General features: G+C 46.1%; 1 protein-coding gene across 1 annotated transcript in view; it reads right to left on the bottom strand.

Annotated features, from left to right (window-relative positions):
• Window positions 1–17,698, bottom strand: part of scn5lab (sodium channel, voltage gated, type V-like, alpha b) — a 672,977-nt gene that overhangs the window by 46,400 nt on the left and 608,879 nt on the right. Inside the window, exon 22 of the mRNA XM_059971792.1 lies at window positions 1,116–1,238. Within this exon, the coding sequence (XP_059827775.1) occupies window positions 1,116–1,238 (123 nt within the window). The remainder of the gene's footprint in view (window positions 1–1,115; window positions 1,239–17,698) is intronic.

The raw sequence follows: 17,698 nt of genomic DNA, 5'->3' as shown, positions 1-17,698 counted from the left end.
AGAACATGACCAACACTGCTCAGCAGAGTGCAGCAGTAAAACAAGCAAATATTGACCATTGCCACTAAACTGGGAGACTCCAAGAGGTTCTCTGTGTTGACTGGAACTAACTCCAACCGCCAGCAACAAACAGCCTGCTGGAGTAACTCAGTGGCTTGAGGGCATCCATAGGCGGAAAGGAATTGTCGCGTCTCATAGAACTTGGGGCACTCTGGCGCAGCTCACAAAGATGTGCTGACCTTTCAATCTACTCTAAGACCAATCTAACCCTTCCTTCCCACAGAGTCCCACAGTTTTCTACCATCCATGTGCCCATCCAAGGGTTTCTTAAATGCCTCTAACATATCACCCTTGGCAAGGGGCTCCACACATCCACCACTCTTTGTGTAAAAGCTTATATCTGACATTCCCGCCTCCCCCCATATTTTTCACTAATCACCTTAAAGTTAAACCCCTACGCATTCGCCACTTCCACCCTGGGAAAATTTCTCTGTCTGTCTACTCTACTCTACCTCTTCTCATTTTGTACACCTCTATCAAGTCACCTCCTTCACTCCAAAGAGCAAGCACTAGCTTGCTCAACCTATTTTGCCCTCTGACATTAGCCATTTCCACCCTGGGAGAAAAGTTTCTGGCTACCTACGCTTCTTATTATCTTGTACACCCCTACCTGAAACGTTGACAATTTCTTTCTGCTGACCGACCCGTTGAGTTATTCCAGCAGGTTGTTTGTGGCTCCAGATTCCAGCATCAGAGGTTGTGAGTCCTATCTCTAACTCTCTTCTGCTCCCAGGCTACAGAATATTTATTCCTCAATCGCAAGGTTAATACCCATCTGTCTGTTCCTGGCACAGCACAGTGACTGGCCTCTCCTGCTCCACACAAACCAACAAATGGTTAGGAAGAAGTGTTGGACAATGTTAGAGACATCACCCCACTACAACAAGCAAAAACCCAAATTTCTCGACTTGCTAATGAATTAAACTACTAGGCATACAAATGCATCCATTTTGTCAGACGGGGGTTATGAGGAGAGGGGAATATGTAGGGATGCGATTTTGCCCGCCATGCTTCAAGCACATGGGACTGGGCTGCCATCTCTCTTTCCATCTTACCCTCATCCCTTCAAATCGTGACAAGGCTCTTAATGGTCTCAGTGCTCTGAGTGTCCGAAGGGATTTAATGGCAGCTAGTTCAGCGTATCCCAAGGCATTAGCTGTTAGGCTGACTACCGAGACCTACGCAGAAACACAAACAAAACGAGAATCCATTCTGTTATCAAGCACTCTTCCACTGGGATAGGACACAGGGGCCGAGTGTCTGGGGACTGGGGATTTCCCATCTGAAAACCAACCTGGTACCTGCTGAGAGAAAAATGTCACAAGTTCATGGTTGCATGGAGGGGTTTGGGACTTGGGCACCTGGAGAAAGGAAAGTTGATTTAACAAAAGCGGCAGAGTCCCAACCTCGTGTCTGCACATGCCACTGCAATATTTAACATCTGTGAATGCTGCCACAACCCACTGAGCCCAAACTGACAGCAAGAATACTTCATAACAGGGAGAAGGGGGAAGTTGGTTCCAGGGAGAAAAAAAAGGTCATAACCCGAGCACATGGAGTGGAGGTACTCGTCTCCAGAGGAGAGAGAATGAATGACTCCGGGATATGTGGTCTCAAAGGCAGATTCAATGGGAATCCTTATAAGGGAATTTGATATTCACTTGGATCATTTGCTGGGTTCTGGGAGAAAAGGGTAGAGTTGCGGAATCATAGAGTCATATAGTACGGAAATAAGCCCTTCAGCCCAACTGGTCTATGCTGATCAAGATTCCCATCTAAGGTAGTCCCACATGCCTACCTTAAGTCTGTATCCCTCTAAATTTTTCCTATCCATGCTCTTATCCAAGTACATTTTAACTGTTGCTAATGGACCTGCCTCAGCCACTTCCTCCAGCAGCTAGTTACACATACTATGGGTGAAAATGTTGCCACTTGGGTTCCTATTTTAACCACTCCTTTCACATCCAAGGTCTTGATTACTAGATTACCCAACCTCTGGAGTTCACTCTATCTATGTCCCTCATGATTTTATACAACCCTATCAGATCACTCTTCCGGTCCTCTACTCCTCTACCCTATCAGATCACTCTTCCAGTCCTCTACTCCTCTACCCTATCAGATCACTCTTCCGGTCCTCTACTCCTCTACCCTATCAGATCACTCTTCCGGTCCTCTACTCCTCTACCCTATCAGATCACTCTTCCGGTCCTCTACTCCTCTACCCTATCAGATCACTCTTCCGTCCCTCTACTCCTCTACTCTATCAGATCACTCTTCCGTCATTCTACACCTCTACTCTATCAGATCACTCTTCCATCCCTCTACTCTATCAGATCACTCTTCCGTTCCTCTACTCCTCTACTCTATCAGATCACTCTTCCGTTCCTCTACTCCTCTACTCTATCAGATCACTCTTCCGTTCCTCTACTCCTCTACTCTATCAGATCACTCTCCCGTCCCTCTACTCCTCTACTCTATCAGATCACTCTTCCGTCATTCTACACCTCTACTCTATCAGATCACTCTTCCGTCCCTCTACTCCTCTACTCTATCAGATCACTCTTCCGTCCCTCTACTCCTCTACTCTATCAGATCACTCTTCCGTTCCTCTACTCCTTTACTCTATCAGATCACTCTTCCGTCATTCTACACCTCTACTCTATCAGATCACTCTTCCGTTCCTCTACTCTATCAGATCACTCTTCTGGTCCTCTACTCCTCTACTCTATCAGATCACTCTTCCGTCCCTCTACTCCTCTACTCTATCAGATTACTCTTCTGGTCCTCTACTCCTCTACTCTATCAGATCACTCTTCAGTTCCTCTACTCTATCAGATCACTCTTCTGGTCCTCTACTCCTCTACTCTATCAGATCACTCTTCCGTTCCTCTACTCCTCTACTCTATCAGATCAATCTTCTACTCCTCTACTCTATCAGATCACTCTTCTGGTCCTCTACTCCTCTACCCTATCAGATCATTCTTCTGGTCCTCTACTCCTCTACTCTATCAGATCACTCTTCTGGTCCTCTACTCCTCTACTCTATCAGATCACTCTTCCGTCCCTCTACTCTATCAGATCACTCTTCCGTCCCTCTACTCCTCTACTCTATCAGATCACTCTTCCGTCCCTCTGCTACTCTACTCTATCAGATCACTCTTCCGTCCCTCTGCTACTCTACTCTATCAGATCACTCTTCCGTCCCTCTACTCCTCTACTCTATCAGATCACTCTTCTGTCCCTCTACTCCTCTACTCTATCAGATCATTCTTCTGGTCCTCTACTCCTCTAGTCTATCAGATCACTCTTCCATTCCTCTACTCCTCTACTCTATCAGATCATTCTTCTGTCCCTCTACTCCTCTACTCTATCAGATCACTCTTCCGTCCCTCTGCTACTCTACTCTATCAGATCACTCTTCCGTCCCTCTACTCCTCTACTCTATCAGATCACTCTTCTGTCCCTCTACTCCTCTACTCTATCAGATCATTCTTCTGGTCCTCTACTCCTCTACTCTATCAGACCACTCTTCCATTCCTCTACTCCTCTACCCTATCAGATCACTCTTCCATCCCTCTACTCTATCAGATCACTCTTCTGGTCCTCTACTCCTCTACTCTATCAGATCACTCTTCCGTCCCTCTACTCCTCTACTCTATCAGATTACTCTTCTGGTCCTCTACTCCTCTACTCTATCAGATCACTCTTCAGTTCCTCTACTCTATCAGATCACTCTTCTGGTCCTCTACTCCTCTACTCTATCAGATCACTCTTCCGTTCCTCTACTCCTCTACTCTATCAGATCAATCTTCTACTCCTCTACTCTATCAGATCACTCTTCTGGTCCTCTACTCCTCTACCCTATCAGATCATTCTTCTGGTCCTCTACTCCTCTACTCTATCAGATCACTCTTCTGGTCCTCTACTCCTCTACTCTATCAGATCACTCTTCCGTCCCTCTACTCCTCTACTCTATCAGATCACTCTTCCGTCCCTCTACTCCTCTACTCTATCAGATCACTCTTCCGTCCCTCTGCTACTCTACTCTATCAGATCACTCTTCCGTCCCTCTACTCCTCTACTCTATCAGATCACTCTTCCGTCCCTCTGCTACTCTACTCTATCAGATCACTCTTCCGTCCCTCTACTCCTCTACTCTATCAGATCACTCTTCTGTCCCTCTACTCCTCTACTCTATCAGATCATTCTTCTGGTCCTCTACTCCTCTAGTCTATCAGATCACTCTTCCATTCCTCTACTCCTCTACTCTATCAGATCATTCTTCTGTCCCTCTACTCCTCTACTCTATCAGATCACTCTTCCGTCCCTCTGCTACTCTACTCTATCAGATCACTCTTCCGTCCCTCTACTCCTCTACTCTATCAGATCACTCTTCTGTCCCTCTACTCCTCTACTCTATCAGATCATTCTTCTGGTCCTCTACTCCTCTACTCTATCAGATCACTCTTCCATTCCTCTACTCCTCTACCCTATCAGATCACTCTTCCATCCCTCTACTCTATCAGATCACTCTTCTGGTCCTCTACTCCTCTACTCTATCAGATCACTCTTCCGTCCCTCTACTCCTCTAATCTATCAGATCACTCTTCCATCCCTCCACTCCTCTACTCTATCAGATCACTCTTCCGTCCCTCTACTCCTCAACCCTATCAGATCACTCTTCCGTCCCTCTATTCCGCTACTCTATCAGATCATTCTTCCATTCCTCTACTCCTCTACTCTATCAGATCACTCTTCTACTCCTCTACTCCTCTAGTCTATCAGATCACTCTTCAGTTCCTCAACTCTATCAGATCACTCTTCCGTTCCTCGACTCTATCAGATCACTCTTCCGTTCCTCTACTCTATCAGATCACCCTTCTGGTCCTCTACTCCTCTACTCTATCAGATCACACTTCTACTCCTCTACTCCTCTAGTCTATCAGATCACTCTTCAGTTCCTCAACTCTATCAGATCACTCTTCCGTTCCTCAACTCTATCAGATCACTCTTCCGTTCCTCGACTCTATCAGATCACTCTTCCGTTCCTCTACTCTATCAGATCACTCTTCCATTCCTCTACTCTATCAGATCACTCTTCCGTTCCTCTACTCTATCAGATCACTCTTCTGGTCCTCTACTCCTCTACTCTATCAGATCACTCTTACGTCCCTCTACTCCTCTACTCTATCAGATCACTCTTCTGGTCCTCTACTCCTCTACTCTATCAGATCATTCTTCCGGTCCTCTACTCCTCTACTCTATCAGATCACTCTTCCGTCCCTCTACTCCTCTACTCTATCAGATCACTCTTCCGTTCCTCTACTCCTCTACTCTATCAGATCACTCTTCCATTCCTCTACTCCTCTACTCTATCAGATCACTCTTCCGTCATTCTACACCTCTACTCTATCAGATCACTCTTCTGGTCCTCTACTCCTCTACTCTATCAGATTACTCTTCCGTTCCTCTACTCCTCTACTCTATGAGATCACTCTTCTGTCCCTCTACTCCTCTGCTCTATCAGATCACTCTTCCGGTCCTCTACTCCTCTACTCTATCAGATCACTCTTCCGGTCCTCTACTCCTCTACTCTATCAGATCACTCTTCCGGTCCTCTACTCCTCTACTCTGTCAGATCACTCTTCCGGTCCTCTACACCTCTACTCTATCAGATCACTGTTCCATTCCTCTACTCCTCTACTCTATCAGATCACTCTTCTGTCCCTCTACTCCTCTACTCTATCAGATCATTCTTCCGTTCCTCTACTTCTGTACTCTATCAGATCACTCTTCCGGTCCTCTACTCCTATACTCTATCAGATCACTCTTCCGTCATTCTACACCTCTACTCTATCTGACCACTCTTCCATCCCTCTACTCCTCTACTCTATCAGATCATTCTTCCGTCCCTCTACTCCTCTACTCTATCAGATCACTCTTTCGTCATTCTACACCTCTACTCTATCAGATCACTCTTCCGTCCCTCTACTCCTCTACTCTATCAGATCACTCTTCTGGTCCTCTACTCCTCTACTCTATCAGATCACTCTTCCGTCCCTCTACTACTCTACTCTATCAGATCACTCTTCCGTCCCTCTACTCCTCTACTCTATCAGATCACTCTTCCGTTCCTCTACTCCTCTACTCTATCAGATCACTCTTCCATTCCTCTACTCCTCTACTCTATCAGATCACTCTTCCGTCCCTCTACTCCTCTACTCTATCAGATCACTCTTCTGGTCCTCTACTCCTCTACTCTATCAGATCACTCTTCTGTCCCTCTACTCCTCTACTCTATCAGATTACTCTTCCGTCCCTCTACTCCTCTACTCTATCAGATCACTCTTCCGTCCCTCTACTCCTCTACTCTATCAGATCACTCTTCTGTCCCTCTACTCCTCTACTCTATCAGATCACTCTTCCGTCATTCTACACCTCTACTCTATCAGACCACTCTTCCATCCCTCTACTCCTCTACTCTATCAGATCACTCTTCTGTCCCTCTACTCCTCTACTCTATCAGATCATTCTTCCGTTCCTCTACTCCTCTACTCTATCAGATCACTCTTCCGTTCCTCTACTCCTCTACTCTATCAGATCACTCTTCCGTCCCTCTACTCCTCTACTCTATCAGATCACTCTTCCGTCATTCTACACCTCTACTCTATCATATCACTCTTCCGTTCCTCTACGCCTCTACTCTATCAGATCACTCTTCCGTCCCTCTACTCCTCTACTCTATCAGATCACTCTTCCGTCCCTCTACTCCTCTACTCTATCAGATCACTCTTCCGTCCCTCTACTCCTCTAATCTATCAGATCACTATTCCGTCCCTCTACTCCTCTACTCTATCGGTTCACTCTTCCGTCCCTCCACTCCTCTACTCTATCAGATCACTCTTCCGTCCCTCTGCTACTCTACTCTATCAGATCACTATTCAGCCCCTCTACTCCTCTACCCTATCAGATCACTCTTCCGTCCCTCTATTCCGCTACTCTATCAGATCATTCTTCCATCCCTCTACTCTATCAGATCACTCTTCAGTCCCTCTAATCCTCTACTCTATCAGATCACACTTCTACTCCTCTACTCCTCTAGTCTATCAGATCACTCTTCAGTTCCTCAACTCTATCAGATCATTCTTCCGTTCCTCTACTCCTCTACTCTATCAGATCACTCTTCCGTCCCTCTACTCCTCTACTCTATCAGATCACTCTTCCGTCATTCTACACCTCTACTCTATCATATCACTCTTCCGTTCCTCTACGCCTCTACTCTATCAGATCACTCTTCCGTCCCTCTACTCCTCTACTCTATCAGATCACTCTTCCGTCCCTCTACTCCTCTACTCTATCAGATCACTCTTCCGTCCCTCTGCTACTCTACTCTATCAGATCACTCTTCCGTCCCTCTACTCCTCTACTCTATCAGATCACTCTTCCGTCCCTCTGCTACTCTACTCTATCAGATCACTATTCAGTCCCTCTACTCCTCTACCCTATCAGATCACTCTTCCATCCCTCTATTCCGCTACTCTATCAGATCATTCTTCCATCCCTCTACTCTATCAGATCACTCTTCAGTCCCTCTAATCCTCTACTCTATCAGATCACACTTCTACTCCTCTACTCCTCTAGTCTATCAGATCACTCTTCAGTTCCTCAACTCTATCAGATCATTCTTCCGTTCCTCTACTCCCCTACTCTATCAGATCACTCTTCCGTCCCTCTACTCCTCTACTCTATCAGATCACTCTTCCGTTCCTCTACTCTATCAGATCACTCTTCCGTTCCTCTACTCCTCTACTCTATCAGATTACTCTTCTGTCCCTCTGCTACTGTACTCTATCAGATCACTCTTCCGTCCCTCTACTCCTCTACTCTATCAGATCACTCTTCTGTCCCTCTGCTACTCTACTCTATCAGATCACTCTTCTGTCCCTCTGCTACTCTACTCTATCAGATCACTCTTCCGTTCCTCTACTCCTCTACTCTATCAGATCACTCTTCCATCCCTCTACTCCTCTACTCTATCAGATCACTCTTCCGTTCCTCTACTCCTCTACTCTATCAGATCACTCTTCCGTCCCTCTACTCCTCTCCTCTATCAGATCACTCTTCCATCCCTCTACTCCTCTACTCTATCAGATCACTCTTCCGTTCCTCTACTCCTCTACTCTATCAGATCACTCTTCAGACCCTCTAATCCTCTACTCTATCAGATCACTCTTCCGTTCTCTACGCCTCTACTCTATCAGATCACTGTTCCATTCCTCTACTCCTCTACTCTATCAGATCACTCTTCCGTCCCTCTACTCCTCTACTCTATCAGATCACTCTTTCGTCATTCTACACCTCTACTCTATCAGATCACTCTTCCGTCCCTCTACTCTGTCAGATCACTCTCCTGGTCCTCTGCTCCTCTAGTCTATCAGATCACTCTTCCATCCCTCTACTCCTCTACTCTATCAGATCACTCTTCCGTTCCTCTACTCCTCTACTCTATCAGACTACTCTTCCGTCCCTCTACTCCTCTACTCTATCAGACCACTCTTCCGTCCCTCTACTCCTCTACTCTATCTGATCACTCTTCCGTCCCTCTACTCCTCTACTCTATCAGATCATTCTTCCGTTCCTCTACTCCTCTACTCTATCAGATCACTCTTCCGGTCCTCTACTCCTCTACTCTATCAGATCACTCTTCCGTCCCTCTACTCCTCTACTCTTATCAGATCACTATTCCATTCCTCTACTCCTCTACTCTATCAGATAACTCTTCCGTTCCTCTACTCTATCAGATCACTCTTCCGTCCCTCTACTCCTCTACTCTATCAGACTACTCTTCCGGTCCTCTACTCCTCTACTCTATCAGATCACTCTTCCGTCCCTCTACTCCTCTACTCTATCAGACTACTCTTCCGGTCCTCTACTCCTCTACTCTATCAGATCACTCTTCCGGTCCTCTACTCCTCTACTCTATCAGACCACTCTTCCGTCCCTCTACTCCTCTACTCTATCTGATCACTCTTCCGTCCCTCTACTCCTCTACTCTATCAGATCATTCTTCCGTTCCTCTACTCCTCTACTCTATCAGATCACTCTTCCGGTCCTCTACTCCTCTACTCTATCAGACCACTCTTCCGTCCCTCTACTCCTCTACTCTATCAGATCACTCTTCCGTTCCTCTACTCCTCTACTCTATCAGACTACTCTTCCGGTCCTCTACTCCTCTACTCTATCAGATCACTCTTCCGTTCCTCTACTCCTCTACTCTATCTGATCACTCTTCCGTTCCTCTACGCCTCTACTCTATCAGATCACTGTTCCATTCCTCTACTCTTTCAGATCATTCTTCCGGTCCTCTACTCCTCTACTCTATCAGATCACTCTTCCGTTCCTCTACGCCTCTACTCTATCAGATCACTGTTCCATTCCTCTACTCCTCTACTCTTTCAGATCATTCTTCCGGTCCTCTACTCCTCTACTCTATCAGATCACTATTCCGTTCCTCTACTCCTCTACTCTATCAGATCACTCTTCCGTTCCTCTACTCCTCTACTCTATCAGTTCACTCTTCCGTTCCTCTACTCCTCTACTCTATCAGATCACTCTTCCGTTCCTCTACTCCTCTACTCTATCAGATCATTCTTCCGTTCCTCTACTCCTCTACTCTATCAGATCACTCTTCCGTTCCTCTACTCCTCTACTCTATCAGTTCACTCTTCCGTTCCTCTACTCCTCTACTCTATCAGATCACTCTTCCGTTCCTCTACTCCTCTACTCTATCAGTTCACTCTTCCGTTCCTCTACTCCTCTACTCTATCAGATCACTCTTCCGTTCCTCTACTCCTCTACTCTATCAGATCACTCTTCCGTTCCTCTACTCTGTCAGATCGCTCTTCTGGTCCTCTGCTCCTCTAGTCTATCAGATCACTCTTCCATCCCTCTACTCCTCTACCCTATCAGATCACTCTTCCGTCCCTCTACTCCAATAGTGAAACTGCCAGCCTTTACTATTCTGGGTGGTGAGATTCAGTGAGCCTCCTTCTCCAATCACTTTTGTACTTACAACTCTGAGGGAGGAATGCCACCTCTGCCATTTCCCAGCAATCGACTCCCTCCTGGATTCGCCTGCCTGTCCACCTACACTACAGGTAACCTGCAGTAACCAACTCCAACAGGATACCTTTGGGGTGTGAGGAAGCTGGAGCACTTGGCGAAAACCCAGAGTGCTCACAGAGGCGTGGGTATTCCACACAGACAACACCCAGGGGTGGGATCGAATCCAGACCCGGCACTGTGTGGGGGGCTGCAGAACTGGCAACGCCTCCACTCAGGTTGAAATGGATTCAAGTGGAGAGTTTAAGGTTCTTATTGCCGAGTGAGTTGCTGTCAGATCTATTTCTCCATGCTCTCTGTTGCGTTAGTCGGACTTTCAAACTCCTGCACGGTCTCTCTCCTTACCCCACCATCAGCAACTGTTCTCCATCATTCTGCGATTACATTTGACTGGAAATATTCCCTCAGTAAATATCAGAAGTATAATGAGCAAAAAGGCAGCGTTGAAAGTCACAGGGAGCCGAATGAGATAACAAGCTAACAGGGACAGATGCTCATAGAAGCACCTGAGCCTCTGGTCTTCAGAGTCTACTTGGAGCAATGGGCATGTCCCCACCCTTTATACAACCAGGTTCTGGGTAATCTTTTAGGCTCTATGCACGTCATGTACCAGACTGCAGTTGGGACTCCACCAAGCCTTAGAGTGGCTTGAAGCAACATTTCTCAGAGGAATCTCGAAAAGCTGTACAGATGAGAGAAAGACCATGTCAATACCAGCATAGCAGTGTCCCCCTTTTGCCATGTGTTAGTATTTACGCAGGAGATGCTGTTAATATGGTCAGAGAGCTACATATTACAGTTGGCCTTACCCTCATGCCTTCAAATCTGGACAAGGCTCGAAGAGGTCTCAATGCCCTCAGGGTCCTGAGAGATTTCATGGTAACAAACTTGTCATAACCAAGAGCCTTTGTCAAGAGGCCAATAACAGAAATCTGTGCAGATTGAACGGAACGGAATGGAATGTTATCCACGCGGTGCAGTTTCAAACTGTTAGGAAAATGTGGAGATCACAATCAAAGGGCACATTGCAACATTCAACAAGACCTGTGAGGCTCTGGGTTAAACACTAAAACAGCCACTACATAGGCTTTTTTGGGTTAGCTGGATAAAACAAAAATAAAGGAATTAGGGAGCAGCAAATCCTAAACACAGGAGATGCTGCAGATGCTGGAAATCCAGAGCAACACAAACAAAATGCTGGAGGAACTCAGCAGGTCAGGCAGCTTCTATGGAGGTGAACAAGCAGTCTTGGGCTGGGACTCTTCATCTGGTTTGGGAAGGAAGTGGGAGGAGACAGGATCAGAAGGTGGGGGAAGTAAAAGGAGTACAGTACAAGCTGGTAGGCGATAGGTGAGGCAGCTGAGGGGGAAGGTTGGTGGGTGAGAGAAGGATTGAAGTGAGAAGCTGAGAGGCGATAGGTTGAAGAAGAAGGAATCTGATAGGAAAGGAGAGTAGACTTTGAGAGAAAGAAGGAGAGGGGCACCGGAGGGAGGTGATGAGCAGATGAGGACAAGAGAAGAAGTAAGGGAGAGCCAGAATGGGGAATGGAAAAAGAGAGAGGGGAGGGGAGAAATTACGTGAAGTTAGAGAGATCGATTTTCATGCCGTCGGGTTGGAGGATTATGAACCGTTGCTCCTCCACTCGGAGTGCGGCCTCATCGTGGCAGTGGAGGGGGCCATGGACTGACATGTCAGAACGTGAATGGGAAGTCGAATTAAAATGAGTGGCCTCGGGGAAACTCTGCCTTTCTTGGGTTACCTTCAACAGAACCAGCTCATTATCAAAAGAATATTGTCATCTGTGGGTTCTGATGGATAAGGAGCCATTTCAAGTTTGGTTGTAACAGAGACAAGGAGTACCCAATCTTGTTTACATATATTCTCATGAAACAGAAGTCTATTCAGTTCATTGAGTCTCTGCCAGCTCTCTAAGCAGGCCTCATCACTCCAGTTCTACATTTACAGACTGGAAAACGCTGCAGAGGGTTGCAAACTCAACCATGGGCACGAGCCTCCCCACCATCAAGAGTATCATCAAAGGTGATGCTTCAGAAAGGTGGCATCCCTTGTTAAAGACCCCCATCACATATACATGTACGTGTGTCTGTGCGTGTGTGTAGTAGCCACTTTACTAGGTACAAATGATCATTATATAGTCAAAATCATTTAGATCACATTGAAAACATACAGCACATTACAGGCCCTTTGGCCCATAAAGCTGTGCCGAACATGTCCTTACCTTAGAACTACCTAGGCTTACCCATAGCCCTCTATTTTTCTATGTACCTATTCATGAGTCTCTTAAAAGACCCTATTGTTTCCACCACTACATGGGGAACCTTATCGAATGCCTTACTGAAATCCATATACATTACATCCACTGCTCTACCTTCATCAATGTGTTTTGTTACATCCTCAAAGAGTTCAATCAGGCTCCGAAGGCACGACCTGCCCTTGACAAAGCCAGGCTGACCATCCCTAATCAGATTATGTCTCTCCAGATGCTCATAAATCCTGCCTCTCAGGATCTTCTCCAACTTGCTCACCACTGAAGTCAGACTCACTGGTCTGTAATTTCCTGGGTTATCTCTACTCCCTTGTCAGCGATAATTAACCTGATTCTGATTCTAAATTCCAAATAACCTCTTCTTTGTGGCACTCCCACAGGCTCCCCTCAACTTCTGACACGGTGCAATTTACAATGGTCAATTAGTCTTTCAATCACATCTGACCCGTGCCCTCTTCTCATTAAGGAGGGAGGAGGTATGCACACTCATCGATTTAGAAACAGCTCCTTCTCCTCTGTCAGATTTCCGAATGGTCCATGAACCCAAACCACCATCTCTCTATTCCTCATTCACACTGCTTACTTTAATGTACTTCGTGAGTTATCACTTTTAAGTTTTGAATCAGGGTTAACAGACTCAGAATCAGGTTTATTATCATAGAAACATAGAAAATAGGTGCAGGAGTAGGCCATTCGGCTCTTCGAGCCCGCACCACCATTCAGTATGATCATGGCTGATCATCCAACTCAGAACCCTGTACCTTTGTAACCCTGAACCCTGTATGCTTTCTCTCCATGTCCCCTGATCCCTTTAGCCACAAGGGCCTATCTAACTTCCTCTTAAATATAGCCAATGAACTGGCCTCAACTGTTTCCTGTGGCAGAGAATTCCACAGATTCTGTGTGAAGTTTCTCCTCATCTCGGTTGTAAAAGGCTTCCCCTTTATCCTTAAACTGTGACCCCTTGTTCTGGACTTCCCCAACATCGGAAACAATCTTCCTGCATCTAGCCTGTCCAATCCCTTTAGAATTTTATACGTTTCAATAAGATCCCCCCTCAATCTTCTAAATTCCAGTGAGTATAAGCCTAGTCGATCCAGTCTTTCTTCATATGAAAGTCCTGCCATCCCAGGAATCAATCTGGTGAACCTTCTCTGTACTCCCTCTATGGCAAGAATGTCTTTCCTCAGATTAGGGGAACAAAACTGCACACAATACTCTAGGTGCAGTCTCACCAAGGCCTTGTACAACTGCAGAAGAACCTCCCTGCTCCTGTACTCAAATCCTTTTGCTATGAATGCAAACATACCATTTGCCTTTTTCACCGCCTGCTGTACCTGCATGCCCACCTTCAATGACTGGTGTAAAATGACACCCAGGTCTCGTTGCACCTCCCCTTTTCCTAATCGGCCACCGTTCAGATAATAATCTGTTTTCCTGTTCTTGCAACCAAATTGGATAACCTCACACTTATCCACATTAAATTGCATCTGCCATGAATTTTCCCAGACACCTAACCTATCTAAGTCACCCTGCATCCTCTTAGCATCCTCCTCACAGCTAACATCGCCGCCCAGCTTCGTGTCATCCACAAACTTGGAGATGCTGCATTTAATTCCCTCGTCTAAATCATTAATATATATTGTAAACAACTGGGGTCCCAGCACTGAGCCTTGCGGTACCCCACTAGTCACAGCCTGCCATTCTGAAAAGGTCCCGTTTACTCCCACTCTTTGCTTCCTGTCTGCCAACCAATTCTCTATCCACATCAATAACATACCCCCAATACTGTGTGCTTTAAGTTTGCACACTAATCTCCTGTGTGGGACCTTGTCAAAAGCCTTTTGAAAATCTAAATATATCACATCCACTGGCTCTCCCCTATCCACTCTACTAGTTACATCTTCAAAAAATTCTATAAGATTCGTCAGACATGATTTTCCTTTCACAAATCCATGCTGACTTTGTCTGATGATTTCATCTCTTTCCAAATGTGCTGTTATCACATCTTTGATAACTGACTCTAGCATTTTCCCCAGCACCGATGTCAGTCTAACCGGTCTATAATTCCCCAGTTTCTCTCTCCCTTCTTTTTTAAAAAGTGGGGTTACATTAGCCACCCTCCAATTCTCAGGAACTAATCCAGAACCTAAAGAGTTTTGAAAAATTATCACTAATGCATCCACTATTTCTTGGGCTACTTCCTTAAGCACTCTGGAATGCAGACCATCTTGCCCTGGGAATTTATCTGCCTGTAATCCCTTCAATTTACCTAACACCACTTCCCTACTAACATGTATTTCCCTCAGTTCCTCCATCTCACTAGACCCTCAGTCCCTTACTATTTCCGGAAGATTATTTATGTCCTCCTTAGTGAAGACACAACAAAAGTAGTTATTCAATTGGTCTGCCATGTCCTTGCTCCCCATGATCAATTCACCTGTTTCTGACTGTAAAGGACCTACATTTGTCTTGACCAATCTTTTTCTTTTCACGTACCTATGAAAGCTTTTACAGTCAGTTTTTACGTTCACATCACTGACATATGCTGTGAAATTAATTGTTTTGTGACAGCAGTACAGTGTAAGCCATAAAAAAAATACCTTAAGTTACAATAAATAAATAATGTGGAGTAGGCCCTTTGATGCACACCACCCCTGAGGATCCTGATTTAACCCTAACCTAACCACGGGACAATTTACAATGATCAATTAACGTACCTGGTATGCCTGTGGTCTGTGGGAGGAATCTGGAACTTGCGAGGATGTATGGAGCGCGCCAGAATTGAACTCCAAATGCAGGAACACCCCGAGCTGCAGTAGCGTCACGCTACTGTGGCAGCCGGTACAGTGAGGTAGCGTTCATGGGTTCATTCAGAAATCTGATGGCGGAGGGGAAGAAGGTATTCCTGAAACATTGAGTGTGTGTCCTCAGGCTCCTACAGGAAGGCAGCCTGTCGTAGAAGGAGCAGCTCCCTCATAGTGGATGCCACCTCTCTGAGGTGCTGCCACTTGAAGATGTCCTTGATGGCGATGAATCTGAGTCTACAATCCTCCGCAGCCTCTTGCAGTCCTGTGCATTGGACCCTCTGTATCACCATGCAAGGTGGTGAGACACCCTGTCAGAATTCCCTTCACCGTACATCTGTAGAAATTTGTTTTGTTATGGCTGTGCCTGTTTCAGGGGAGACTGAGTTGTGATACCTCCCCGCCTACAGCGTTCACTGTGGGGAAAGACTAGACCCAGTGCTTCCCTTTGGCTCCTCGCAACCTACTCCCCTGTGAAAACAAGGAAAGGGAGAGGGGGGAACATGGAGGACTAGGGGAGCTGAGCGTCAACTATTCTGGCATCAGATGTTGCTGCTGAAACACTGCCCACCGGGGACCTCTCTGGGATTCAAGTTCCTAGGTGTCAACATATTGACCAAGTAAGCTCACCTCTACCTACCAAGCCTCTACTTACCCAGAAGGCCAAAGGAATTGGTCGTGTCACTGTCAACTCTTACTGTTTTGTACTGATGCACTGTAGAGAGCGTTCTGTCAGGATGTACAACAGATTGGTATGGCAACTGCTCTACACGTGACCACAATAAACTGCAGATACAGGAACCAGCCTCCTCTCCATGGACTCTGTCTACACCTCTTGCTGCCTCAGAAAAACAGCCAGCAAAATCAAAAACCCCATTCACCCAGGACGTTCTCTCTTCTCTTTCCCATTGAGCTGAAGGTACAAAATCCTGAAAACACATACCACCAAACTCTTGTACAGTATGATTGACTCCTGGCTTCACAATCTACCTCATTATGATCTTTCACTTTATCAATATCTTTTATCTGCATTACTATTATCTTATCTTATACTACCTCAATGCACAGTCTAATGACTTGATCTGCATGGACACTGTGCAAGACAAGCTTTTCACTGTATCTTGGTACTGGAGACAATAATAATTCCAATGTAATTGTCATTCTTTCCTCAGTCGGCTCTGGGGGATCATTCCTCGGAATATCCCCTGAGCAAGTGTTAAGCCGGTTCTGACACTTGATAAAATGTTTGCGGGCAGCAGACTCTTCGAGCCAATCTGTGACAAAATGCAGCACAGACAAAATGCTGGAAGAACTCAGCAAGTCAGGCAGTGTCTATGGAGGGAACATTTTGGGCCAAGACCGTTCATCAGGACCATTCATTAATGCTGCTACCTGGATGGCTCAAGACAGAACCCAAAGTTAACAAAGTCCTCTCAATAAAGAAACTGCACCTTAAGTGACCTCAGGACACCCTAGTGAAGTCCTCTTGTTGGAAGGTGTGTTTGTATACAGCAAACTCTCTCAAAATGGGCTGAGATATTTAACCAGCCTGGAGTTTCTTGATAGTGATTCAGGGATAATTATCATCCAATGCAATGGGATGAACATTTTACTGAGGTAATGTGGATTGGTTTAATGATTTGTCCCATGGATACTGGCTCAGTGTCGGCCCAGACGCAGGCATCGTGCCTCTGTAAGTGGGACTCCAGCATCAAGCTGAGATGTGGAAGAAGAGGGATCTTTTCACAGGCAAAAGAAGTAAAAGGACCTCAGCATGTCAGGTGGTATGTGTGGAGGGAAATGGACAGTTGTCAGTTCTGGTCGAAACCCTCCATCTGGAATCCAGCTGAACCACCGTCCACCCATTTCCTTCCACACACACTGACCTGCTGACTTCCTCCAGCATCTTGGTGTTTGCTCCAGATTCCAGCATCAGCAGTGTCTCGTGTCTCTCTCACCAGATGGCCAGTTCAAACATGGTGTTTACAAAGCCAGCGGATAGCTTGCCTAACTTTGATTTTCTCAGACCATCAAATGGTGGCCTGAGGTACTACTAAATTATTGAAGAAAGTAAGTTTGAAAAAAGTCTGTTATTATGGTTTTAAAGTAGAACAAAGCATTGGCCCTCCAAAGTTCCTGTGGCTTTGATTCACAAACTAGGCCCTCAGGATGGACAGGCAGGCCCTATTGAGACGAGTGGCACGTACTCGGCCAGGCTGCTAGGTGGAGCCCTGTGCGTCCAGCTGCAAGGACCTGCTGGTCACTGCCTGCCAACTGGCAGCTCTTCTGGGATCTCCAGTTTTCCGCTGTTGCCGTGGATAGCCAGGCCTGTTGGATCCTGTAACCAGGCAACAGCAGCCGCCTGGGAAACAGAGATAATCGCCTGACGAGGGAGGTTTAATCAGGCTTCGGCAAGGATACT

This window comes from Hypanus sabinus, chromosome 6, assembly GCF_030144855.1.
Source record: "Hypanus sabinus isolate sHypSab1 chromosome 6, sHypSab1.hap1, whole genome shotgun sequence".
In the NCBI taxonomy this organism is placed as follows: domain Eukaryota; kingdom Metazoa; phylum Chordata; class Chondrichthyes; order Myliobatiformes; family Dasyatidae; genus Hypanus; species Hypanus sabinus.
The sequence above is the reverse complement of the archived record's forward strand: the minus strand, read 5'-3'. Positions and strand labels throughout refer to the sequence as shown.